The sequence below is a fragment of the Argopecten irradians genome, chromosome 15 (assembly GCF_041381155.1).
Source record: "Argopecten irradians isolate NY chromosome 15, Ai_NY, whole genome shotgun sequence".
In the NCBI taxonomy this organism is placed as follows: domain Eukaryota; kingdom Metazoa; phylum Mollusca; class Bivalvia; order Pectinida; family Pectinidae; genus Argopecten; species Argopecten irradians.
In genome coordinates, this window is record NC_091148.1 from 14,291,838 (window position 1) to 14,319,795 (window position 27,958).

General features: G+C 34.4%; 2 protein-coding genes across 6 annotated transcripts in view; one reads left to right on the top strand and one right to left on the bottom strand.

Moving 5' to 3' along the window:
• Positions 1 to 6,303, top strand: part of LOC138308397 (CD151 antigen-like) — a 35,734-nt gene extending 29,431 nt beyond the window's left edge. The window contains exons 6-9 of one of the 5 annotated variants that reach the window (XM_069249367.1): positions 1,181 to 1,201; positions 1,817 to 1,990; positions 2,817 to 2,900; positions 4,274 to 6,303. In XM_069249367.1, coding sequence (XP_069105468.1) covers positions 1,181 to 1,201; positions 1,817 to 1,990; positions 2,817 to 2,900; positions 4,274 to 4,342 — 348 coding nt within the window. In that variant the 3' untranslated portion in view covers positions 4,343 to 6,303. Of the gene's footprint in view, positions 1 to 1,180; positions 1,202 to 1,235; positions 1,257 to 1,592; positions 1,614 to 1,643; positions 1,665 to 1,750; positions 1,772 to 1,816; positions 1,991 to 2,816; positions 2,901 to 4,273 lie in introns of all 5 variants that reach the window. The other 4 variants (XM_069249366.1, XM_069249368.1, XM_069249369.1 and 1 more) reach the window with 4 other exon arrangements.
• Positions 6,304 to 7,168: 865 nt separating this feature from the next.
• LOC138309398 (adenylate cyclase type 3-like) overlaps positions 7,169 to 27,958 on the bottom strand; it is a 30,381-nt gene continuing 9,591 nt past the window's right edge. Inside the window, exons 8-19 of the mRNA XM_069250589.1 lie at positions 24,032 to 24,123; positions 21,197 to 21,352; positions 18,773 to 18,845; positions 18,082 to 18,183; positions 17,034 to 17,281; positions 16,310 to 16,385; positions 15,571 to 15,726; positions 13,309 to 13,455; positions 12,328 to 12,435; positions 11,888 to 12,008; positions 10,539 to 10,663; positions 7,169 to 7,841 (exon numbers count right to left, since the gene is read on the bottom strand). Of these exons, the coding sequence (XP_069106690.1) occupies positions 7,689 to 7,841; positions 10,539 to 10,663; positions 11,888 to 12,008; positions 12,328 to 12,435; positions 13,309 to 13,455; positions 15,571 to 15,726; positions 16,310 to 16,385; positions 17,034 to 17,281; positions 18,082 to 18,183; positions 18,773 to 18,845; positions 21,197 to 21,352; positions 24,032 to 24,123 (1,557 nt within the window). The 3' untranslated portion in view covers positions 7,169 to 7,688. The remainder of the gene's footprint in view (positions 7,842 to 10,538; positions 10,664 to 11,887; positions 12,009 to 12,327; positions 12,436 to 13,308; positions 13,456 to 15,570; positions 15,727 to 16,309; positions 16,386 to 17,033; positions 17,282 to 18,081; positions 18,184 to 18,772; positions 18,846 to 21,196; positions 21,353 to 24,031; positions 24,124 to 27,958) is intronic.

Consider the following 27,958-nt stretch of genomic DNA (forward strand, 5'->3'; position numbering starts at 1 on the left):
ATGACTGAATTATGACTTTCGATTGGCTTCTCAATCAAACGTTGTCTATCACCACTTTCCATTGGCTTCCCAAGCATATCTTTTTACATGTCTGAATCATGACTTTCCATTGAGCATCATTATTTGTCACATAGACTGAATCTCAACTTTCTATTGGCTTCCCAAATACATTGTCACATGACAGAATCATAATTTTCCATTGGCTTCTCAATCAAACATTGTCACATGACAGAATCATGACTTTCTATTGGCTTCTCAATCAAACCACATGCAGAATCATGACATTGTCAATCAAACATTGTCACATGACTGAATCATGACTTTTCTATTGGTTTCCCAATCATACAATGTCACATTACAGAATCATGGATTTCAATTAGCTTCTCAAGCATATGCATGGTCAGAGGAAGCATTATTAAACTTAAAATAGATCCATAATGACATTGTAAGTTTGATTTAGACCTATTTATCTATTATCTATTTGTTTGGCTGTCTGTCGATCTTTCATTTTTTTACATAAACTTAACTCATTTTTTAGTGATTGTGAAACAAGTTATATAACATATATAAAACACTTTCAATGGACTGGATAAAATTAAAGAGTTTAACGTACTGTCAGGTAATCGTTCCTGGGTACCTGGATAAAAGCGTGCAATGGGTCTTAAAGTGGGCCTAGTAAAAGGCTTAGCCACTACTACACCTCATCACCCAAACTTTCAATTATATTCGGCCAAGTTCATGAAGACTACTACAATGTTATTATATTGATTTTCACAGTTTGACTGCTTGTGGTGTAGACAGTTACATGAAGTTATTTTAATTTTTGCAGTTTGACTGCTGCGGTTTTACATGGAGTTATTTTAATTTTTTGCAGTTTGACTGCTGCGGTGTAGACAGTTACATGGAGTTATTTTAATTTTTGCAGTTTGACTGCTGCGGTGTAGACAGTTACATGGAGTTATTTTAATTTTTGCAGTTTGACTGCTGCGGTGTAGACAGTTACATGGAGTTATTTTAATTTTTGCAGTTTGACTGCTGCGGTGTAGACAGTTACATGGAGTTATTTTAATTTTTGCAGTTTGACTGCTGCGGTGTAGACAGTTACATGGAGTTATTTTAATTTTTGCAGTTTGACTGCTGCGGTGTAGACAGTTACATGGAGTTATTTTAATTTTTGCAGTTTGACTGCTGCGGTGTAGACAGTTACATGGAGTATTTATTTTAATTTTTTGCAGTTTGACTGCTGCGGTGTAGACAGTTACATGGAGTTATTTTAATTTTTGCAGTTTGACTGCTGCGGTGTAGACAGTTACATGGAGTTATTTTAATTTTTGCAGTTTGACTGCTGCGGTGTAGACAGTTACATGGAGTTATTTTAATTTTTGCAGTTTGACTGCTGCGGTGTAGACAGTTACATGGAGTTATTTTAATTTTTGCAGTTTGACTGCTGCGGTGTAGACAGTTACATGGAGTTATTTTAATTTTTGCAGTTTGACTGCTGCGGTGTAGACAGTTACATGGAGTTATTTTAATTTTTGCAGTTTGACTGCTGCGGTGTAGACAGTTACATGGAGTTATTTTAATTTTTGCAGTTTGACTGCTGCGGTGTAGACAGTTACATGGAGTTATTTTAATTTTTGCAGTTTGACTGCTGCGGTGTAGACAGTACAGTTACACGAGTTATTTTAATTTTTTGCAGTTTGACTGCTGCGGTGTAGACAGTTACATGGAGTTATTTTAATTTTTGCAGTTTGACTGCTGCGGTGTAGACAGTTACATGAGTTTTAATTTTTGCAGTTTGACTGCTGCGGTGTAGAGTTACATGGAGTTTATGAATGCGACCCAGTGGAACCGTGGCAACAATACCATTCCACTGTCTTGTTGTATTCTTGAGAACAAGGATGACTACAACGAGAACCCATCACAAGCCAAAGCCAAGTATTCAAACTGTCAGACAGCTCCTGATGCAACCAACTCCAATATTGGCAAGGTAAGTGATGATCGAGAAACTGGAGTGGAAGGGGAGGTCACTCTGATATGTCGACGAGGTTCTTAACATTTTAGGAACATTTTGTCTGATTGAGGAATTTGTGTGTACCTGGACATGACCCCTGGTGGGATTTTCTCAGATCCTCTCATCAAACTTAACGATAATAAGTATCGGTATTTCAATCAGATTGTTACAGTATGAAGTAAAGAGAACCTTACATTGATAGAAGAGTTACAGGTCAAAGGTCATTTACGTTTCTGAAACAGATTTATATTTCAAACGTAAAATGAGGTTGATAATTTTATACCGTCCCAGAGTTAATTAAGTTACGATTATAGTACTTCACTAATTACTTCATGAACAATTTAAAACAGATAAATTAAGTGTTTGTTTCAATAACGCGGTTGGTCTTATGTGAACTAGCATCACCCTAATGTGCATCATTTTGCCACACGACAAAACACTGAAGTGAACCTTCTCTTTTTACATAGATTTTCAAACTTAAATTTGGTGTCGTAACTTTACTTGTAGCGATAAATATAGATGTTCTGACATTATAACTACCCCGTAATGGATCGTCAACATGTTAATCAAAACTTAAATGACTTTGCATTTTGCATTGTGTATGCTACGATGTTTGCTCCGACATTAATTGAATAAGTACACGTCCGTTTGCGAGCACGAGGTATGTTTACATAATGCCTGTTGATCGGTCAATTTTTATTAATCTAACTTAAATTTTATGGTGTGGAAACATTGTGAGCCTTTAAAAAGGGTTGAAAGAAGAACAGGGATTAGTAATGTTATTTTCTGGGTTTTTTTTCAGACTTGCTACAACTCCATTAAGGACTTTGCTATGAAGAATGCCAGGAACATCATCATTGTTGGAGTAGTAGTCCTGATTGTAGAGGTGAGAATAAAACTAAAAACTTTACTCCCTTATGATGATCTTAATACTGTAAAACAATTTATTTTAGTAGAAGGTGATTAATTTTTCGTATATTTCCTGAAATCACGAAAATATATTACCGTAAAAAAGCATTACTAATGATGATCTTAGTACTGTAAACTAACGTATTGTAGTAGGCGATTAATTAAATGTATTTCACAGGCTACAAGAATTTGCGAGAAAAAATACATCGCAAAAATCATTCAACTACAGATATAATAGAGTGATTTACCTTAAAACGTGAAATTACATATGGATTGTGTGACATTGTCGTTTGGCATGAAAACATTTAGTTAATTCGCCACAAAATTCAGTTGGTTAACATTATAAGTGTAAGAAGTGATACGTAAATCATTAGAAAGTTTACTTCACTAAGTTCTAAACTATTGCATTTGAAATTAATTTGAATTTTGAACCAGTATTTACTACTGTTATATGCTTAACATATTCTTTTGAAAAGCTACAATGTATTCTATATATTTGAACCTTGTTAAATTAAGCTCGTTTAACCAGAAACATATAAAAAGGAGATTAGCAACTCTGTTATTTTCATGTTTGGCAGATCGATGTACCCCTGTAAGTGCCTTGGGAGTTATTCACTGAAATCATAAACAGTTTGGAGAAAAACTTTGATATGGAATTGAATTTACAATGTAGTAATTTTCTGATAGTTTGGATGTGTCTTTTGGAAGGAAAAAAAAATGTTTTAAGTTTTTGATGGATGTATTAATAAAAGAAAATGCACTTTTGGTTTTAAATGCATAGTTTTCAAAAAGAATACCAAATAAAATTGCTCATTATTATGCTTGCATTATCATATTCAAATATGTTGATAAGAAGAATAGGTCAAACAGGATTTTTAATCTTTTTATTTATGCAAAAATAACATCTTTAAACTAATGTATTTAAAAAAGTATCGAGGGGAAAATGCCTATAAACCTTGTTTATAAACAGGTCAAATTTTGTTAAAATTGGCTTCATTAACCAGAGGGTCATTATATAGAGTTGGTCACTAAGGCAGGTTTTACTGTAGATCATGAATAAAGAATCTTCCATGAGTGGCTATGTAATATAAAATTAAAAAAAAAAACAAGATTAATAAATTTCATATAAGTAGCCACGAGTATATTTATCACAGTATTTATAGCAATATGTACAAAACTTTCAATTTGACGTTTCCGTCTGCCGATGTAACATCATAATTTGATTATGACATCTTCATTGTGATGTCACAGTTGTGCTATTACACCTGTGTCTTGCGAAATTTATGACAAAGGTCATATGACAGTTATGTGATAATACATGTATTAATTAATTTCCTTGTTTCTGTTTAGGTGATCTGTTTCATCATCGCTGTATGTCTGTGCAACAGACTTAGGAAGGACGGTGGCACCAATGCCTAGGCACTCAACAAGAGTGACCTCCCCTTCGAAGAAAACCTCATCAAATACCTCCCTTGATTCCTCTTACTAACCAACGTGAAAATTTCACCACAAGATTATCCACTCTTTCAATATGTCGAAATTCCTACTGTTGTTTGCAGTGATTGATAATTTGTTTGTACACAATAGAAACGATTTTAGAAATGAGATCATTTCTCAATTTGATTAAGTTATAGTTTTCATACTCATTCATCCCTGAAAGTTCTAAATGAACTGTCTTAGCATTTTAAATGGAAGAGTTAAAAGGTGTCATCAGGGATGAATGAGTTAATTAAAGAAATAGAAAGGGAATTTGGTGAAAGATTGGATTCAAGAAAGACGATATTCGTATCACAGAGTTTGGTCCTAGACCAGTTAAACTTGAATCTCATATTAAAAAATAACCATCAGTAAGGTTTTTATGAGATTTGTTTTATATGTATATATTATACCCTTTTTGTAGTAATAATCCTAATTCTAGATCCTTATACATTTTTTTTTCATTTTATATTTGCATGTATTTTTGTACTTTTTAATGGCCACACTATTATCATTGTTATACTGTTTAGGGATATAATGTTAATGAAAATTATTATTATTACGAGAATATCCAGCTATTACACCTGAACCTAGCTACCTAAGTTATGTTACCATGGCAACAACACCTGAACTTACAGGGTCAAGTGAGGTGAGATTAGTAATTTGGCTTGTTGTTATAGAGCTTGGTTTTACCGCTGTAGTTCTTTTCAACAAATAAAAAGTCATTTTATAAAATGAATTTCAATAAAACGCTGAAAACCAAAAAGAATGTTCTTAACAATGATACATAAGAAGCTTTAGAAATAATAATAAAAATTTCAAATTACAGAATGAGGTCAAGGTAATAGCTATAAGCTTTCTTTTCGTAATATTTCAATATATATCAAGCCTTGTTGTCAGCGAATCCTAGTGTGCTTTTTCCGGATTGAAACATCTTTAGGGTTATGGATGCAGCAGCCATGTTGTTTCCATGGTTACAGTAGCCATGTAGTTTCCATGGTAACAGGTAATGACGGGGTAATTTATCACTGGATTTCAATTAGTGCAATGTCTACGTATTTTCAACAGTTATGATATAACTAATGCAGCTGCTTTTGGTTTTCATGTCAGAGTTGTTTTCTATTTTATGTTAGGTTGTTAAAAATGAAGAAATGACAAACGTTGTCTAAACATTGAGTCAATAATCAATAATTTTGATTGGATTACTTTTATTACGATGATTAAAGAATAACAAATTTGATTGGATTACTTTTACGATGATTCAAGAAATCATGAAATTTGATTGGATTAATTTTACAATAATTCTAGAAATCAAGACTTTTGATTGGATTACATTAAGAAAGAATCGTTGTTGATATGTTCATTGGTTATTGTTAAATATCTGTTGTAGTTTGAAATGGTGCAGTTAAGGATACTGACTATTTTCTGTTGCTGATTTAAGAAATAACATTGTAACGTGTTAGAACTTTGTTCATCTGCTCATATTATTTGTTTATCTTGCCATCATATGAATTTTAATCAAAACTGTATTTCATAAACATGGAAATTTACCCATTTTTATAATAAGGGTGACAACTCCTATTTTTGAAAATCCGGTTGTATTAATAAACTATCTATAGTTCAAAATATGTATTGATAGTTTTTATCACTTTTATTGTTAATTGATTTCATATTCAAAAATGAAAATGGAATTTGTTTAGGAAATAAATATATCTGAATGTGCCTTAAAAAGCAGGATACACTTATAAAACTTCTTTTTGTATTGAGAAGTTTATTTTTTCATGGATAAAGGGTGTTGGTAAATGCGAGCCTTTATTTATTTTTCCACAGCAAGTTACGTTGATCTCTATGTAAACATTTATCATGTGTATAGATTATAGAAATAAAATAATACAAAAAATCCATAGCCTGTGTATTTTATGTTTTCAAAGTAAGTATTTGAATTTTGAACTATTTAATTTTTTTTTTACTATTTTTCAATTTCAAAAGATTAGAAAAAATTGTTTTCACAATCCAATGAAATTAAATACGCAATGTAAATGTCTCTCGTGACGTCAAGATAACGTCGGATTTATGCGCCATTCTCGGTATTGCAAAAAGGTGCGAAAACAAAAGAATTTGCCAATCAGAAAGTCAGATTTAGTATGAAAACGAAGAAACAAGAGGCCCAGAGGGCCTGTATCGCTCACTTGGTAATTGTAAAGCTAAGTTATATTCGGACTACAGGATCATTGTTTCTTTTCTGAAGAAATTTAAAGATTTACCTCTAATTTCCCTATTGGGATCTATTCTTTCTGCTCCAGGGGGTCAGAGCCAAAATTTATACTAACTGTTCTCTTCCCCCAAGGATGTTTCTGGCCAAATTTTGTTACATGCCATGCAAAACTCTATGACTAGTAGTAATTTAAAGGATTTACCTCTATTTCCTCTATTTGGTCCGCCCCTCCTGTCCCCGGAGGGTCAGAGCCAAAATCTATACAAAATTTGACCAAATTTGGTTCCATTCAATGCAGAACTGTGACTAGTAGCGATTTAAAGGATTTACCTCTATTATCCCTATTGGGCCCTGCCCCTCCTGTCCCCGTAGGGTCAGAGCCTAAATTTATACAAAATCTGTTCCCCTTCCCCAAGGATTTTCTGGCCAAATTTGGTTACATTCCATGCAGAACTCTATGGTAGTAGCGATTTAAAGGAAATGTTGACGGCCGCGCCATGACATAAGCTGACCGGCCCTTCGGGTCAGGTGCGTTAAAAATAATGACAGCGGCGGAAATATGAAATTTTAATGTGTTCATTCACTTTTGTCACAACCTTCCCCACACAGTCACTTCACAAGAGACTGCATATTCACAATCATATACTGTCACCAGTAAGCTGATTCATCTGAGAGGGTTATTCCGTCTTTTTGTATGACAGAGTTAGCTCCCTTGCGGGTAGGTATCGATTGCAACGTCATTATTTTATGAGCGCAGTTCACGTCGTTTTCTCCGAAATGTGTGACGTTACACTCGTAAATACGTAACAATCAATACCTACTTACCCGTAAGGGCAGATAACTCTGTAATATGCAAATACAGATAATATAGCACTTTATGTCTTTCTATGCAAAGTGTTTCATTGTGCAGAATGGATGCTATCCACTTTCATTCGATTTTAAACCACTGTAGTATAAATAAAGTTTGTTTGTTAAACTATTGTAAAGTTGATAGAAAAAAAACATATCAGTACTATACACATCCTAAGTAGGTATATTCCGTCGTTATCACAAAATTATACGTAAGATAAAAATTCAGGACGAGTCAACTTGAGATGAAGAAATGGAATCGTCCGTCTTTGACAGGAAATACGTCACAAGTCTGCCTTTTCCTTTCACATCGATTGAACCTCTTAACTGCAGATCGTAATCCAGTCTTTGTAGAACTTGTGCTGTACTCTTTTGTACCTGAAACGATAATCAAAGTACTGATAGTTCCACTCATGAAAATAAGAAGTCTTATTTGGAATGCTAAAATATGATTACAACTATTGAAGACGTGTGAACTAAACCTCAAAATCGAATTACCTAAAAAGTCCCTTCCCCAAAGGTTTACAGTATCTTTTTAAATCCTTCTGTTTTATGAGCATCGCCATAAATATTACTGTAGAGGCAGGTTCTTGGTTGTTCTCTCTCTAACTGAGACTCCCAGGTATTCTGTATTTGCACACTACAGAGAAATCTGCCCTTGCGGGTAGGTATTGATTGTGACGTCATGTGTTTGCAATCGTAACGCCATCATTTTCGGAGAAAACGACGTGAATTGTGCCCACAAAATAATGACGTCACAATGGACACCTTCCCGCAATAGTGCTAACTCTGTATTATGCAAAGATAGAATGACTTTCACAAAACACACTGTACACCTTTAAGGTCATATGTCGATCAACTTCAAAATCAGTTATGTGACAGTCCTCTCGAAGGTCTTCATAATGGATTTAAAGTGTATGTCATTTGTGTGTATATTGCTTAATATACTTGCATTTCATAGTATTATCTCAATTAGGTATACCCACCAAAATGCAAACCAGTCGTCCCACTCCTTTTCTGTTGATTGCTATGCAGGAGCAGAAACTTACATTTCTTACGTTATTGTTTGATCAACAAAAGACTATAACCTACAACCCTCCTCACAAGAATAGCCAAACCAAAAGTGAACTGGTATAAAAGGAGACATTACGTCATAAAATAGAATAGATAGCGTAGCATAGTAAGTTTTCTTGTACAGCTACATGCGCTGGGACCGACAGTTATAATTTTAACGCAGTAAGTATTTGCATTGTACTCAAGTTGTTGCCACTAATAATTACTCTGCGTAATGTTTATTGATCTGCGTCAAGAGAGTGTAGTGTCTGGTTTGCCCGTTGCCAGTAACATGTGACAAGCTAGGTATTTTCCTCTTTTTCGCTATTAATGGTGTATTAAACATTTCCAATCATTCTAGTAACACTGACGTTATATCCCCATTACTTTTGACGTCATTCCTTCTTTTCACCATTATGTTTGACGGCATACCTGTACCCCGCCCCCGTTACTTTTGACATCATAGTGTTTCCCACAGGAAAAAAGGGCATGGTGCTGGGTATTGAAAAGGGCACCTTGACCGTGATAAATAACCATCAGAGGGGCACAAAGGTTATATCGACAACTTCCAATACAAGGGGAAATCTTTAAAACTGTCTTGTTGTTTATTTAATTGTGGTTCAACTTAATATCATTTAAATGCTTTAAACTCTCTGAGTTGCTAAGTAATATCAGGACATCTATTATTCTGAGTGAAAAAAAATGATTTTGAAAATTGTAATCTGCAGATAATATGATCATGACTATAATTGATTCACAATAAAGATCTAAATTTCATTCATATTAATTAAAAGAATGGGAAAATTCAAAATGTATTCCTTTATTTCAATCCAAATACCTTTATTTTAATATATATCTTTATCTAAATATTAAAAATACTGTATTGATTTGAATAAGATAACATGTTTCATAATAATGGACAATTAATTAAAATAATGTTCTAAATTAAGAAAATACAGATAAGTGTTAGAGTAGTATGCAAAATATTTCAATTTAATATAATCTGATAGAGAAAAAAGTTGATTTCTTTTTAATTTGATTTATTTTAATTACTTTGCAATTAATAATTTTATTATTATTAAGATATCTTTTCTAAAAATAAATTCACACCGAAATTCTAAAAAAAAAAAAAAATACCGTTTTCATTTTTAAAAACGTGAATATTAGTAAAATCCTGAAATTCAATACCTCCGGATCTACTATTACAATACACCCAAAATGGCGGCCATTACGATTGCAAATCTTGTGACATCCATCCGATATAGATAGGCCTATTAAACATTAAAAACGTGAGTAAATCATTTACAGTTGTAAGCAGTATTTGTATTTGAAGTAATGCTCACTAGCTGTAGTCATAAAACTTATTGAAAGGCCAGCTGATTGTTTTCTAGGCTGCTGATCGGCTGCTTGACTTCAGCTTACGTAATACACAGACCTGAAAGTGACACCACAAGCCAAGGGTGAAAATAGCCCAAGGCTGCTAATTAGGGCCACTGGGGTGTTGGTCAGGGGGTCAGGGAGTGGTCACACTTCTTTTGTTTACTTAATTATCAAGCCACTACCTGGTATTTTGGTAGTTTAGTAGAAGTGTACTGGGGGCAAACAGGGCACAGCGTTAGGTCATAGGGGCATGGCGTCAGGTAAAAAGGGCACGGCGCGGCGCCATGCTAATCGGGGCTGTGGGAAACACTACATCATACGTATATTTCCACATTACTTTAGATGTCATACTTATATTTCTCCATTACCGTTGACGTCATACCTGTTTTACTTTTGATGTTATATCTGTATTTTCTCCATTATTTTTTACTTTATACATGTAGTTTTTATTACTTTTGACGTCATACCTGTATTCCATTGGCGTCTTAACTGTATTTTCTCACGTTTCTTTTTAAAGCCATACAATTAAATTTTGACTTCATACCTTTATTTTCCTATAACCTTTAACATCATACCTGTATTAAACTCGACCTTAGTTTGAGGTCATACCTGTATTTTTCCAAGTTACGTTTGACGTCATACCTGTATTTTCCCTATGACTCCCGTGCTTTCCATACGGCTAGCCACATTGACGGTGTTACCAAATATATCGTAGTGCGGTTTGCGTGCTCCGATCACTCCAGCTATCACAGGGCCGTGATTGATTCCTGTATAACGTAAAGAAACATAATCATGTATGTTTTATTCACTAGAAACACGTCATAAAATGCAGATTGCAGTACCCGCAAAACCATACGTGGTGTTATTCTCCTCTTTATATTCCGTCTTTGCATATTACAGAGTTAGCTCCCTTGCGGGTAGGTATCGAATGTTACGTCATAATTTTGTAAGCGCAATTAACGTCGTTTTCCCAGAAAAGTATGACGTTACCTCGTAAACACATGACGTCACAATCAATACCTACCCGCAAGGGTAGATAACTCTGTTATATGCAAATACAGAATAATCAGCAATGGTACTGTTTGATGTAAAACAAAGTACATATAATATATGCTGTAAGTGTAATTTTTTTTTGCAAGTGAATACTCGTATATTATTCGTGTACATATTTTGAAAAAATAAATCAAAGACAATATCCGCAGTTTTCATATCGAATATCTACACAAATTTAATCGCTGTACATCCTCGATGTTATATCTACCCCTTTGCGACAACAGACGACACAGTTTCTTTGATCCTTTGATATTTATCATGTGATTGGTCTGGGTTTTTTTCCTGAAATACCTTATGAATCACTATGATAAAGTCCATGGGCGGGTATAACGACAGTGATAGTTACCACTGGTATATCGAGGATGAGTGTTGTATAATGTGATAAAGTCTTTGAAAATATATATACATTACATATACATGCATACGAAATTGCGCCTTTAAACCATGCATATATTTGTAAATAAGGCGTTGTCCTGGGGATTCAAAACATGAAATCTAATCTCGGGGAAAAGTAGATAAAAAAAAAGAAAAAAAAGTAGAACTCGAGGGTAACCTAATTCTTCGCCTCCCCCTTATTCTTCATCAAAGCTTCCTTGGTAGCGTCCTTAATACGACTGGGTTAGAGCTTACGACAGAACTTTTCATCTTTAATTACTTATTAAGGCATCGACGCTGCGTCATTAGAATATCAAAAGTCATCCTTTATGTCAAGGTCTTTGATTTCTCTTGATAATTATCTGGTTTAATATGAGTAATAAAATAGACTGGCTCATTAAAGAGACAAAACTACAGACATTTTTACATAATTAAGCTATGAGCATTTTCATGTTCTCAAAACTCTTCCCATATCTGAAATAACAGTATCAAAAGAGGGTCGTGGATCTCCATGGATACGGATAATTGTCATGATAATCGGAAAAGTCCCCGGAGTCGCTTACCTATTCTAAGCTGAAAGTTAGTAAACGAATCCTTTGATATTTCCTCTATGACGTCCATCATTTTCAATGCGAAATTGACCAGCGTTCCCAGATGTCCTTTCCTTTTGTCATTGCCACTTTCCTGAATAAAGAAGTTAATTGTAGTATGTAAAGTGTATTGTATTAACCGTTATAAAACTAACGATGACCTACGCTACGTTGGGCGCCATTGTAACAGAACGCATGGTTTGATGTAAACATAATACCTGCCTTTACCAAGGATTGAAATATGATATGATGTTTATGATAATTCGTGGGGATAAACTTCTGCAAATTTACTAGCATCACGAAAATTATGAAAGTAACACGCACAAAAGAAAATCTGTTGATGATCACTTATGATTTATTATAACATTGGAAAGATACAGCACAACAGGAGTCACTAAATTATAAATCTTTACCTCCATGGAGCTGTGATCGAGATGCTTCCGTAGACCACTGGCGACCATATATGTGGATCCGATGGTTTTAATTTTACAGAGCGAGGAAAATTCAGCCTCTTGAATTAACTAAAAAAATAATTATATCAAACAAACAAGGAAAATACTAGTTTCTCCTATTTGAAAAATCAAATAAAAGTGAAAAAGATTACTATTGTTTGCGTTATTAGCATGATACAGTGTGTTCCAGTAAAATGTCCCGACGTTAAATTATAAAAATGCATTTATGAAAAATCGGAATTATACGAAATAAGAAACTACGAAGGGTAAATGTTATCATATTTTTGGGGAAATTCAAAAATGAACAGCTAGGATTTCATAAAACATTATGATACTAATGATGATGTCATTGAAAACAACACTAATCTTGGTTATTTTCCGCCATTCGATCCACAAGAGGTTATAAATTGTCGGTACAATGTCATTATTCTAAATACTGGGACTACTACAGACACGATTGATATTTTCAGCAGAATAATATTTAAACAAGACAGAGTTTTTCTAACAAAACGATGTTTTACAATTTGAATGTTCTCGCAAAATAAATTACTGAGAGGAGAAAAAGGTTGACCGCAAAGAAAATAGTTTTTTATGCAATTTCGCGGGGCATGAATATGACCGCGAAAATTAGATCCGCGAATCAGCATGGTTTGAATCACATTAACATGTATATTGAAAGCCTGATCGTGAAAATTTATAAATCGACTATATCATTTTTAGCTAAAATCGCGAAAAATTCAACCCGCTAAAATATCCGGTTATTCCGTCTTAGCATATTACAGAGTTAGCTCCCTTGCGGGTAGGTATCAATTATTACGTCATTATTTTGTGAGCGCAATCACGTCGTTTGCTAGCAAACACATGATGTCACAATCAATACCTACTCGCAAGGGCAGATCTTTAAGATTTAAATACAGAAACCAGTATATTAGATATTCCTACCTCGTCGTAGTCCGAAATGATCTCGTTGAGGAAGCGCAGACAACCCAAGCCGTCCTCATAATTACAGTTTTCGTTGTAAAAATCTTCAAAATGAGGACAGGCAGCAAACATTACCCCGACATCATCGTGTGTTTGACTTAGTAAGTGCTGTTTTAGAAACATAAAGAGAGGTAAGAATCTTCAAAATGAGGACAGGCAGCAAACATTACCCCGACATCATCGTGTGTTTGACTTAGTAAGTGCTGTTTTAGAAACATAAAGAGAGGTAAGAATCTTCAAAATGTGGACAGGCAGCAAACATTACCCCGACATCATCATGTGTTCGACTAAGAAATGTTGTTAACGATACAGAAAGAACAATTTCATTTACTTGATTTCCTTTACGGATTGTGTAAATGTGAGCATGTTGCTGGATGGAATGATCCTTAACGTTATATAAGCCATAACTAGGCAAAAAATTTGACATGTTATTTTCCCTGCAGTAATCTTATTGAGAACCATCAGATTTGATTAATAAAGCTGTAAAAAGTATTCAAATGGACAGACAAACATGTATAATGCCTTATAAACGTTTGTACACTGTAAAATTCTTGTTTTTATGCCTTATGCATGTTTAGATGGAAACATATTTTCAGAAATCTCTTTACAATTACTATTAACACTGTAAGATATGAAATGACATTGTAGACCACAACTTGGCTTCATTGTCTGACCGTATGTTCTCAATGCATATTAAGTATTGAAATTATTAAAATGTTGGTAATTATTGGTGTTTAATAAAATATTAAAAGCTCTTCTTAATTCGTGAGTGTAAACATCACAGCCCATATAATTTTAACGCAAATGAAGGGGGTTTATATTCATCGTAGAGCAGGTTAACAGAATCGCGGTGCGCAGGAGGTGCGTACCTCTGACGTTAACCTTCTCCACGGTAAGGTAATATTGTCTTTATAAACCGTCCGTAAATGATTGTAGTTGGTATAAAGAAGTGATGCGAAATCAACCAACCAACACGATATTTGTCATCTCTTCCTTAAAATAACCTCATTTGGACATGAAGTAAAGTTTTGTATAAGAGCCTGGGTTATGTCACCTTGAACGCCCATAGATATACCATTATAGCATTATAAAGATTAATTTTCAACATTTTCAAATTTTTCTATTGTCCAAATGAAAATAGCTATAAAACTATAAAATGATAACTCATTCATCCCTGGAATCGCATTTAGACCTTTCTTAATCACAATGTTTAGGCCAGTCCAGTATGAAATTTCAGGGGTTAATTAGTTGACCAATAATCAACTGAAACTAGACCACATAATCATATTTTGTAAGGTCATTTCTGATTGGCTGCTATATATAACAGGATACTGATTTCAAAGAACAAAAGAAAAATGAAATTGGAACTTTCAAGAGGTTATCATTATTACACTGAATTACAAGGACTTCTAAAAACAGATTTTGTTATAGAGATATAACACAAATATCTTATCAGTAGCTGCTTCGCGGTTTGAATAGAATACTTTTTGTGAAATCCATACCATAAAAAACTCAAGTTAATCCTTGAACGGTAAATCTGTCTATAAAGACTATCCAAAGAACCAAGAGACACTGGTATTTATAGTTTGCTTGTTTGTTTGATTAAATTAACGTCCTATTAACAGCCAGGGTCGTGTAAGGACGGCCTCGTGTGTAGTGTGCAGGTGTGTGTTTTGGGAGACTATGGTATAGTCGAATTGTGTTCTTTTGTATAGTGGAACTGTTGCCCTATTATAGTACTATATCGCTGAAGCATGCCACCTAAGACACCAAGCAACGCACCCCACCAGGTCACATTATATTGACAACGGGCCAACCAGTCGTCCCAACCCCTTTATGCTGAGCGCGAAGTAGGAGCAGAAGCTACCAGACATTGGTGTGTCCCGGCCAGGGGACAGAACCCAGAGCCTTCCTCACAGGGGTGTGCGCTCAATAAAAGACCAAAAGTGAGGTGATGTCAAGGGAGACGTTAGGAAGAACATAGTTGGTTAGGAAGAAAAGAAACGATAATATCCTAAATTTAGTCGCCTTTTACGATCGTGCAATAGGGGCAGCAGATACAATTCTAATACCTTACCTGCAGGGCAGGTGTTTATAGCCAAGTGGTCTTTATACACAGGACAAACTCTGTGGGAATTTGACTTTTTGGAACCCTGATAAAGTGGTCTTATTTAGTAGGCGGTGTTGATACAGAGGTGGTTGATAAGACAGGTTTTACTGTACCTTTTTGTCGCTGTCGTTTAGAAGACTCCTTGCTATATCAGGTAAAATCATATTGTACAGTAAAGTCTTATTTTTTCTTCTTAGTTTTCTTAAATGTTCATGGTTATTTATTGTTTTGGACCTGTGGAGAAACGCCTTCCTCTTTAGAATTTCAACCTTTAAAACAAAAACAAAATATTTTGTGATACAGATTTACAAGTTTGCTAATGATTTAGAAAGGGTATGCTAGTTTCTTTGTCTTTTTAATCAACCACGTTTTGTATTTTGTAGAAACGAAGATATTTCTAAGCAAATCGGAACTTTGTAAGGTTTTGAAATGCGAAATGGGCTTATAACAAAGTAAATATTCTCTTTAAATGATGCGATTAAGATGACAGACGACAAGTGATAAACACAATACATGTACAGCGCTCGTACCATAATTATGCACACGTCGACTTTAGGACGTCAGACTATAATGTTTTACAAATTGCAGTCACACTTGTCTGTATAGACCATCAAGAGAACATAGAACGGGCGTTATAAACAAATTGTCTAGATAAATATGTAAATATAAGTAATAAACTGTTACCAGATTGGACCTACAGTGGATATGAATCCCATTCGTCAGCAAGATAAAATATTCATGGCGTCCTAACGGGCGCCATTCCATTTATCTACCTTCCGGATGGGATTCATATCCACTGTATGTCCAATCTGGTAACAATTTATTGCTTAAATGTTTGCTGTATCCACTCACCTTTCTGTCCATTAAAAGTACACATAACATCAGGCCCTGTACATTAACCACAGGGATCACCATATCTACGGCTGTGCTACAAAGGAATTAAAATAATAAAACTAATCATTCTAATTGGCTGTAAACGCTACTCGTAACTTAAATAATTTTGAAATAAATGTGCTCCTAGAACATTATTAATATTATGTAACAAATATCGGCCGTTTTATTGTAAAATCACTAACAAATATGCATGCGTTAATCCGCACAAATCTTAAATTTTGATGTTATATGATTTTTTATACAACGTCATTTATGACGTCATTATATATAACATAAATGACATAAATGACATCAGCACATTACGACACAACACAAAATATCAAATTCTGATGGATTGCACAAATAGGTTCTTTGAGGCAATAATGCTCCCGCTGGGCCAAATTTCACGAATATTCTTAAAATAAAGCAGAACAGTTAAGGTATTTTATAAAAAAGGAACATTCCTTGGCTGATGTAATGCTGCTTCCTATGGGAACATATAAGTTAAGGAATTCCCTCAAGTTCAACATCAGAGTGTTCCTAAAACTTGACCGTGAGAGAGCACTGTTGGGTCAAAGAAATTGGGCCCAGTAAGACCATACTAGCTAATTAAATAACTGGACCCTGGAAGAGTACAGCTGTGTCAAAGAAATGACGTATACGAATGAATGGATTATGTTAAAAAAATAATCTAAAAAATTACCTAACGTGATCATGGCGTGGATGTGAATACACAAGCAAAGCGATGGAGCTGGAAGCACTAAACACCAGGACAACACATTTAGCAGCATGTCTTAACGTCACCGCCTCATTCATACAAATCATTAATAACATTAGCTGCAAAAATACGTAGTCTGGCACGGTGTACGTCACCGGTGACGTCACTTCCATTTGAAGAGTAGCTGTTGTGTTGACAATTTGCGATACTTTATTCTGAGCCATCCACACATTCTGCAATGAATTTTGATTTGGTATAGCCGGTTATTTTCGATAATTGGACTTAAAATTAGACGAAAATAAGCAAATAGCCTCAAAATTTCGCGACCAAATTTATGTTATCAAAAATGGCATCATATTTACTAGTGTAGCAGGAAATACAAACAACTTTACAAAATTGTAAAGAATACGACATTTTACAAAATTGTCGGCTCTGATGACGCCATACCTTTTCAAGTAAAACGACATAAAATTTTCGTCCAAAAATTCTTGACGTCACCATGAATAAGAACAGATAAATGTGCAATTTACAAAATATGGACATATGAATACTGAGATAAAGTAAGGTTTGTATATTTGGTCTAACACCCTATTCCGAATTTGCATATTACAGAGTTATCTGCACTTGCGGGTAGGTATTGATTGTGACGTCATGTGTTTGCGAGCGTAACGTCATATTTTTCGGAGAAAACGACGTGAACTGCGCTCACAAAATAATGACGTAACAATCGATACCTACCCGCAAGGGAGCTAACTCTGTAATATGCAAAAACGGAATAAACAACAAGGGTAATTTAAGGACGCTCCTCTATGTATCCAATTTGTTGTGTATGTGAATGACTATGTTTTGGGAAGCGGAGATATATCATACGTATTAATTTTAAAGTTTTATTTTTGCACTTATTCAAGTACAGCGTTACATTTTGAAAATGGTATTTCCGGCATTGAACCGCCGAATCGCGCCAGTCAATACCGCGCTAATAAATAAGAAAAAAAGCCTGTTGGATAAGGAGACGTTGAAGCATGTTACTTACCCCTCCCATGGAAACACCCAGTAGTATCAGCCCAGATAAACATATCAACATGTTCTCTATAACGTGTACTAACAGCGATTTTTCCTTCAGGCCGTCCATCCCCTATAAATCAGAAAAAAATAAAATAAGAAATAACGATGTCATCTAATTAATGAAGATGATGTGAAATATTTATTATTTTCCACTGAACTGTACGTCTGAGCACCAACATCGTCATAGATGTTATTAATTCAAAATATTCAAAGATACATTGTATAAGCATTAAAGGCCTACTTCCTTTCAAAACGAAAACAACAAAAAATCCTAAGAACATCAATTAATAAAATCAAAATTGATATCAATGGCCTAAGATGAGGTTACAATATCAATCAAATACATGATTTATATGTTAACAGTGAAGTTTTGTCGTCTGGCGCAGTGATAGCGCGGTATTTAGGACGACGGCGGGAAATATAGAACGACCGGCGTTATGAAAATTAACATTTAGTATTTTTATTAATTAAATTGTTCATAAACAGGTGATAAGCGTAGTAATCACGGTGAGCTAATACATTTTACGACTGTACAAAATTATCGATCTCGTTCTACATTCCAATTTTATATATCAAAAGCCATTTCCGAAAGGAAGTTGGCCTTAAAGATAGATTTTTAATGTTGTGGTGATGTAAAACAGAAGTCGGAATATACTTACCTCGGACATTGTTAATATGTTAAAAAGCAGTATCAACGACCCTAAAGCCACTGAAAGTATGCTTTTCCAACATCTGAAAAAGAAAAATATAAAGCATATAAAACATGAAGCTGTTAAGTTTAATATGTTATAAAGTACATGTAAATAGATATGATTTTTCGAACCGCAGGCAAGTGTTCGGAATTGATTTTCATGTATTTTATGAGGCTTTTCCAATTAAATTATGAAGTTTATGGATATTATACACTAGAGATCAAATGGTTATCAGGAATATAATACCTGATATCATAATTGGAAAGACCATGTTCATATTTGCGGTTTTTTATTTCATTTATTTCTGTTCCTAATGCAGATATTTCGCCATCTTGAAAAGTCTCAACTCATCTACTATTCACTATGTGCTTGACTGGAAATTGATTCTCTGTTTCGTAAATCGTAGTTTTTTTTATCAAAACGAAATTAAATAAAAAATTCAATGTACAAAAATCGCAAATCAATCAACCTTATGAACTTTTCCTGAAATGTTGTAAGATGATTTTCAGCAATGAAATATGGGAAAACATTTAATGCAACTTTTCCAAGTTCCACTATGCTCATATATTCAAAAGCTGTCTAGGCTAATCACAGTTCAACGATAACTTTCATATATGCATCAAATAATTCCGTTTAAAACTAATCTAATACAATGTAAGAAACCAAATTCGAAATATTCCATTCTCTACCTATTTTTGATGTATGCGTTCATTGTCGAAAGAGAGTTGCAATTATGGATTTCAAAGTGTGCGTTTGAGTTGACTGACCCACTTCTGAATGAAACATTGTTTAGTGTGTACGTTTTAGTCGACTGACCCACTTCTGAATGAAGCATTGTTTAGTGTGTACGTTTTAGTCGACTGACCCACTTCTGAATGAAGCATTGTTTAGTGTGTACGTTTTAGTCGACTGACCCACTTCTGGGTGAAGCATTGTTTAGTGTGTACGATTTAGTCGACTGACCCACTTCTGGATGAAACTTTGTTTAGTGTGTACGATTTAGTCGACTGACCCACTTCTGGATGAAGCATTGTTTAGTGTGTACGTTTTAGTCGACTGACCCACTTCTGAATGAAGCATTGTTTAGTGTGTACGTTTTAGTCGACTGACCCACTTCTGGATGAAACATTGTTTAGTGTGTACGTTTTAGCCGACTGACCCACTTCTGGATGAAGCATTGTTTAGTGTGTACGTTTTAGTCGACTGACCCACTTCTGAATGAAACATTGTTTAGTGTGTACGATTTAGTCGACTGATCCACTTCTGAATGAAACATTGTTTAGTGTGTACGTTTTAGTCGACTGACCCACTTCTGGGTGAAGCATTGTTTAGTGTGTACGTTTTAGTCGACTGACCCACTTCTGGATGAAGCATTATTTAGTGTGTACGATTTTGGCGACTGACCTACTTCTGAATGAAGCATTGATTAGTGTGTACGATTTAGTCGACTGATCCACTTCTGGATGAAACATTGTTTAGTGTGTACGATTTAGTCGACTGACCCACTTCTGGATGAAACATTATTTAATGTGTACGATTTAGTCTACTGACCCACTTCTGGATGAAACATTGTTTAGTGTGTACGATTTAGTCGTCTGACCCACTTCTGGCTGAAACATTGTTTAGAGGATGGAGATTATATATTTATTTTTAAATATGATTATGTTTTTTTTTATTGAAACCAGGACAGCAGTCTGGGCAAAACAAAGTTGTCTGCCTTCGTTGTCACTTTTTATTTTATACGGATTTGTTGTTCAGATTGATGGTGAATGGTTGTAATTGATGAGGTGATGTGAAGATGAATGAATATGACGATGATGAAGATGGCGAGCTGAATGAATGGTGACTAGAATGATAATGTTGACGATAAAAAGGATGATGATGATGAGGATGATGATGATGAGGATGATGACGATGATGACTATGAGGCTGAACAATTTAGTTTAATGATAATGGTGCCGATAATGAGAATGAAGATGATGAGAATGATGATGATGATGATGATAATGAGAATAATAACGATGATAACAATCTTAAGGCTTAACAGTTTAGTAGAATGGTAACATCGACGATAACGAGAATTAGGATGATGATGACGATGATGAGGAAGATGATGAGGATGATGAGGATGATGGCGATGATGTGGCTGGACAGTTTAGCTGAATGATCATGGTGACGATAAAGAGGATGAGAATGAGCAATGAAAAATATGTTTGCCTTTATATTTCAATAATGGTAATACCTATATATAAAAAATTACCATAACAAAAAAATGAAAATATAATAATAATAAATATCACAACCCCATCAAACATCAACCAAATTTGAAAAAAAAAAACAATTAACAGTTTACATTCTAATATACCTGCAATGCATTATCTCTATACTTACGTAAACGAATATGGGAAGTTAGTAACAAAGCCAACCGTCAGCGCAAATACGAAGGAGAATGGCTGCAGCGAGAAAAACTGTCGACGGAATATAAACAGATCTTCCATCTCGCTGTTTTTGAACCTCAGGGACACTGGATTCCATTTGATTTCCTCGCTGTTGAACAAATGGATATTTATATGGTGATGTATGTGCATTTTAATGCTATAAATATTTAGAAATTTAGCAGTAATATTATTTCACTGATTTTAATGTTAGACATACAATACAATCAGATCACACTTTATAATAGACACGAGTTACAAAGAGTCACAACATGAACATACTGCAGCCTCCCAAAAATACGCAAGCACTTCACACAAAAAAACGGATCATACCACAGTTTCACAAAACACGCACGCGCTTCACACAAAACGAACATACTGCAGTCTCCCAAACATACCTTCAAAATAACACGAACATACTGCATGTATGAGAAATTTGTCTTATCAAACAGGTAGTCTTTATGCAGAGGTGGTCGCTAACGTAGAATTGACTGAATGTGGAGAGCGGCGACAACTGGCCATAGTAGCATTGAGTGCGACGCCACACCATGATGTAAATTACTACTAATTACTCTTTAATTAATAGTAGGGGGAGAAGAGAATAAGTGTGCATTATTCATTATTTTTTCGTAATCGACGTCTTGCGTTCATTTACGTCATAGTATCATATACTTATGATGGTTACCTTTGATACATTTTCCCTTTGTCATCTATATTTATCATTCAATTGGTCGACAGCATGCAATTTAATCTGGGTAGGACTGATCATTTTTTATTCTCATCTCTAAAGCGTTGAACAGCTTGTCAGAAATGGCATAAATAGCCTGTTATTTTCGCGAGGATGATATTTTTGCGATTTCGCGGGTCATTACTATGATCGCGAAAATGTGATCCGCGGTGTATCGAGAAATGGTTGAATGAAATCTACCCTTAAATCCATATCGCGAAAATATATAATCGCTTACATATGATTTTCTTTTTCTTTAGATCGAATTGCGTAATTTTTGGTCCACGAAAAATACCCACTATACAGTAATTTACATGCCTCTTAATTAAATCTAGGTTTATGACCAATAACTGTTATTTTGTCTATATACCAGCTACGATATTACATTTAGATGATACCGTGCTACATCCGGAAATGTTAGATGTTAGAAGGATGTTTTCCGCTTAACACTATTTTCTATTTTGTTCACTGAATTATACAGTTTAAGCTTGCTATTGATATTTGGTAATTTCAAAAGGATTTCAATATCAGAGGGTGCTCTTGAAGTCTATACTGTATATAAAATATTGTTTTTTGATAAATACCAGTCTTATGTCATCGAGTGAGGTGACTTTTTTCACGAGATGAAATATTACTGGTATTCATAATTAAACAGGGAATTATATTTTCTTGCATTTTTTTTCTTACTTTCATTTACAGAAAACTTCTAATTCAAAGGCTATTTCTCCATTGTATTTTACAGTTATTTGCCCTTGCGATTATCATATCGTATTGTTAGCATAACATCATATTTCTTAAAAATATATGACGGCATTTCCGCGCACAAACTAATGAGGTGACATTTTCACTGTCAATGCTGCATTCCGATTGGTCAAAAGCTAGTGAAAACATCAAAATTGATATTATCACCGAAGTCTTATGTTCACCGTAAAACCTTATATTTCACTGCGAAAAATGTAATTAATAAATTCTAACATTTAAGCCTCAGGTGATATAAGATAAGTCCTTACGCTGCCGATTGAAATAACAATAAAAAAATTCAAACTCTACGAAAAAAAGACAATAAAATAAATATGAAATACATGATAATGTGCAGATAATGGGGAATATGATATTCGCTAAACATCTGGACATCAATATCAATTTTTTTTCATGCATAACTTTTTTTATACAAGTTTTTAAAAAAAATCACAAACATCTGTATACAGTTTACATAAATGTATAATATTATACATATTATCCTCATTATCACACATACATATGCATGCTGTAAACATGTATAATGTTATATATGTATCAATCAATATGTTATGGGCATTTAACATACCTTTTATAAAAAATGTAAGTATGTTATTTAAAATAGACCAATTCACAATGTTCTTGTTTAAATAATCAAATGTTTGATAAAGATCCTCTTCTTTTTTATTTTCTCTTGAATTTTGTGAGAATATGTATACATTCCAATGTTCTCTATTTTTAACTATAATGGTCAATATATTTTTGTCATCAGGAATAGTCGGGATTGTGTTTTTAGATTTACAATAGTATATGTAAAATCTCATAAGCAACAATAAAAAATCAAAAATATGGAGGGTTGAGATATAAACAAAGTAAAACAAAATAGAATAGATACTATTGACTGAAAATGATTCAATTGGTATAGCATAACATATTAATGATGCTCCACCGCTGAAAAATGGTAATTTTTCTTTATCAAAAACAGTAGCAGACGATTTAGTATTTTTTCAGTTACAAAAGTTACTCACTTTACACCATTACCACCATTGAAAAGTTTGACCTTCAAATTTTACTTCAAGATAAAAATATCAAAAATAATTAATTGCATCCCGAAAAAATTCCGTGGCACTATGTCCTATATGGAATGCAGTACTGATTGCGCATACACCGAAAGCAAAATAAATCATTTTGAATTATTTTTTGTGTTAATTAGACATATGTATACACGGTAAAACACCAATTATTGTTCAAATGATGGGTATCATTTATGCTCTGTCGGCGGTGGAGCATCTTTAACAAAATTAAAAAAAGAAAAACAAAACTTACAAAGACGACGGAGAGTGTTCGGAAACCTCAGAGAGGCTTTCCTCTCCATTTGAGTGTATAATCTCGTTGTTATCTTCTTCGTTGTCGTCATTCTAGTAAAGAAACAATGATCAGACACTGTAAAGACATTTCCGTGTTTCAATAACCACAAATTACTACCGCAGCGAAACTGAAAACTGAAACCTATATCGATTTTTATACAGTAATAAAGAACAATATTGTATAGCAACGAATGAGAAAGAGAAGTACTCGGAGATCGCAAACAGCTAACAAGATTAATTAAAATGGAATATATAGGGAAACATTTGCAACATGAAATCATAATTATATAGTTTTTATAAACCTGTGGTTTCGTTGACGTCAACAGATTGTGATTTGATACTGTAAATTGACCAGGTGATCCACATTACCGTTCAGATATTACATAGCATTTATGAACAATGTCCTTCCGTTTTTGTCTATGACTTCATCACGCCAAAAGATATTGAGACTAATGCTTAAGTATATCAATGAATTAAGAAATTATCTACATATGTTAAAATAAACAAATCCTTCCCCTTCCCTTCCTCCCCCTCTCCCTCTCTTTCTCTAAAATCATGTAAATATGTATACTTTTGCCATATTTGTGCTCTTTGTCATGTCACCATACGTGTAGTTGAGAGGCAAACAAAATGCTAGCGCCGTATAAACCTATAGTGGGCTACATGTATATGCATGAATAATGGCGAAAGTAATGCGGTACCAGCGATGGTCGTATTCGATTTTAATATTTGACAACAGTGGTGAATTGATAGTATAAACCCCGTTGATTTCAACCAAAGGCTACTCAACTTTATTTCTCGATAGATTGAGTATGTCACGCGCAATTTGGAGCCGTGCGGATGAATTTATGATGGTCCAAATCAGAAACTTTTGGTGTTTTCAGTACCGAACGTACGTTCGATGAACATGTACATGTATCAAAATAGGTTTTAACACATATACATGTACGTGTGTAAATACAAATGTAGAAAAGCTACATTGTTTATGTTACTACCGTACCTCTTTGAGCAATGCTTCCGTGAGTATTATAAATAAACACTGTTGTACAATGTACACTTTTGCACATTCCGATGACGTCGCAATGTTTACATGTTGTGTGTCGGTGCAATGAGTCTGTGTTTTTCGCTACAACATGTAGATCTACATCCTATTTGTATTTTTAACATCTTTGGTTGTACGCAAATGGATAAAATATGTTAGGACAACATCAGTCTTTGAGTTGCATAAGTTTAACCAAAACGACCTAGCACGATAATGCATTTTTGTTCGCCTCTGGGGACAGACAAGTCCTGTACGTTATCTACTTTGAATCGGCGAGAGTAGGCCTTACATACACAATGTACGTTTGGGTGTTTCGAAATATGAATGAAACGGAATCCTACAATTGTAGCTTTACAATACTTGTAATAGATATCTCTAATATTTATTGAAGTGTTTGAAACAACAATATAAATATAAGCTAATATTTTGAGAGCGGTAAACGTTTACAGTAGTGGGCCTACCTGTGTTTGTACATGTTCCTCGAAACGACGTCCGATACATTTGAAAATCTCCAAAATCCGGAAATAATGACATGGAACTATGTAAACATCCGTGTATTCAAGTAATTTCAAACGTGAACTGATTAAGTAGAACTCAAGTGATCACAAAATTGAAGAAACTCTCTGTTTGTCACACCTCCTTGACACAGGCGGTTTGAATCGGACGCCGCGTCACAACTACGTTAAATATCCTGCCACGTTATGAATTGTGTAAGCGTGTGTAATCATACGAAGTAAAAGATTAAAACCAAAGTGCTTTGCACCATGGTGTTTTTAACAACAGATAAATAAAACGATTTATAGTTTCATACCGGGATAACCCCATATATATGCTTCATCAGACGGAACTCATTTTATTTGTATGTTCATTGATAAATTGGCGGGAATTTCCGCAACTTTGAGTGGCTGTTCCAAATGCCTGTCGGAACCAAACGATATAATTCAATTTTAGTCTTATAAATGCCATAAACACTAATAAGGGTAAATTTTGAGCTATGAAAATAATAGTTAAGACTGTAAATATAAGGATTAAAGTCTCTTTCTGGTGGTTCTATCGAAGGATAAAGTTGAGTAGGGTATCGATATTTGTTTCATGGACCGCTTCGCGGCCCATTCCAAATATCGATACCCTACACAACTTTATCCTTCGATAGAACCACCAGAAAGAGACTTTAATCCTTAATTAATATTTGACAACATGTCGTGTATGCCGACCATGATTCCACTATATCAAATATGAGTGGCTAGCATTTTGTTTACCTCTCAACTACAGGTGTTTTTTTTTTTTTTTAGTAAAACCGGAATATTTCATTGTGCAAAGCTGTTTACTTTCATAAATAGGATGTAACATGAGGGCAGCGGAGTACATAAAATCCCAATGAATAGATATGTGTACGTTTTCCCGGCATTGCATTGACGATGTATTAGAAATATGCCGCTGAAGTAGCGTAGGCAAAATCTGTCCTACGATTTCACATTTTTAAGAGGTATCGCGAGCTGACTTTATAGGAGAAAAACAAAACAAAACAAAAAAAAACAAAAAAAACCCAACCTTATAACATAGGCAGGTTTAGCGGACTAGTCTACACTCAGTACGGGGAAAGATTAACAAGAGAAATACTTAGACGCAAACGGTATCTGCAGTTTTACAGAATGGGTGTGGATTTACGGGAAAGTGTAGCGAGATCAGTTAGGGTATGAGCTTCTAAGTATAAACAGAATCTGTTTTAACGTATACTTGCATTCCCATTCAGACTTTCGGTTATTTCATATACTTATAGGTGGTAATTAAAGACTCTTTCATATGTGGATATGAAGGATAGGGATATTCTACCCGAGGGTCACAAAATGTAGTAAACCCGAGGCTTACCGAGGGTTTTGCAACATATATTTTCTGAGGTATATTTTTCATTTATTAATTAATTAAACTAAACATACACTTATAAATAGTCCATAAATAGTAATATATATATATATATATATATAAACATTTACATATATAGATATTATTACGCTTCGTAATAGAGGTAATAAAGACGATAAATAAACTTTGGTTAATTTACATCGATTGCGAAACAAGTTATGCAAATCACTTTCGATGACCCGTAAGTAAGCGCGCGAGGAGTCTTAGAGTGGGAGTAAAACAGTCGGAGTGCCCGGCGAAAACCCACGTAATCGGGTAGGTGACCTCAGAACATTTTACGCCTGTGCCAGGGATCGAACCCAGTCCGGCTAGGTGAAAGGCGAGCGGCTTAACAACTACAGCACGTAATAACCCATTACATGCATTAAGCGGAATACTTTTGAAAAGCGTGCCAAATGGCGCTATAGCGGAAGCTGCGGAGGTTGTTTTGAATTCAGTTACGCCACGATAATCCACTTGGATATTTTATCAATAGATGAAAATTGTCTATGTATAATATTGAATATTTAAAATCATTAAATAAATAAAATAAAATCAATGAAGTGAAAATTAGATATCTCTGAGGTTTTTGCGGTCCCTGTCGTAAATGGGGATGAATTTTCAAACACAGGAGTAACGTTCGTTGCAATAAATGATAAGAGGGAACCCGTCCGGACCTAAATTCCGAAATTCTAAAAAATCGCATACGGATATTTGCAGTTAATCATAAAATCAAACAGACATAAACCAGATATAATATCACTGGTGTTTTTTTTTTTTTTTTTTTTTTTTTTTTTTTTTTTTGTGTTTGTTTACGGCATGATTTTCAAAAAACTATTCAAATATGTCCCATTTCAGAACTGGATGAATAGTTAGGGTAGGGTTGCGAGTTACAAATTTCAAGCTTACGAAATTGTGAAAATTTGATCGAGGATCCCAAGT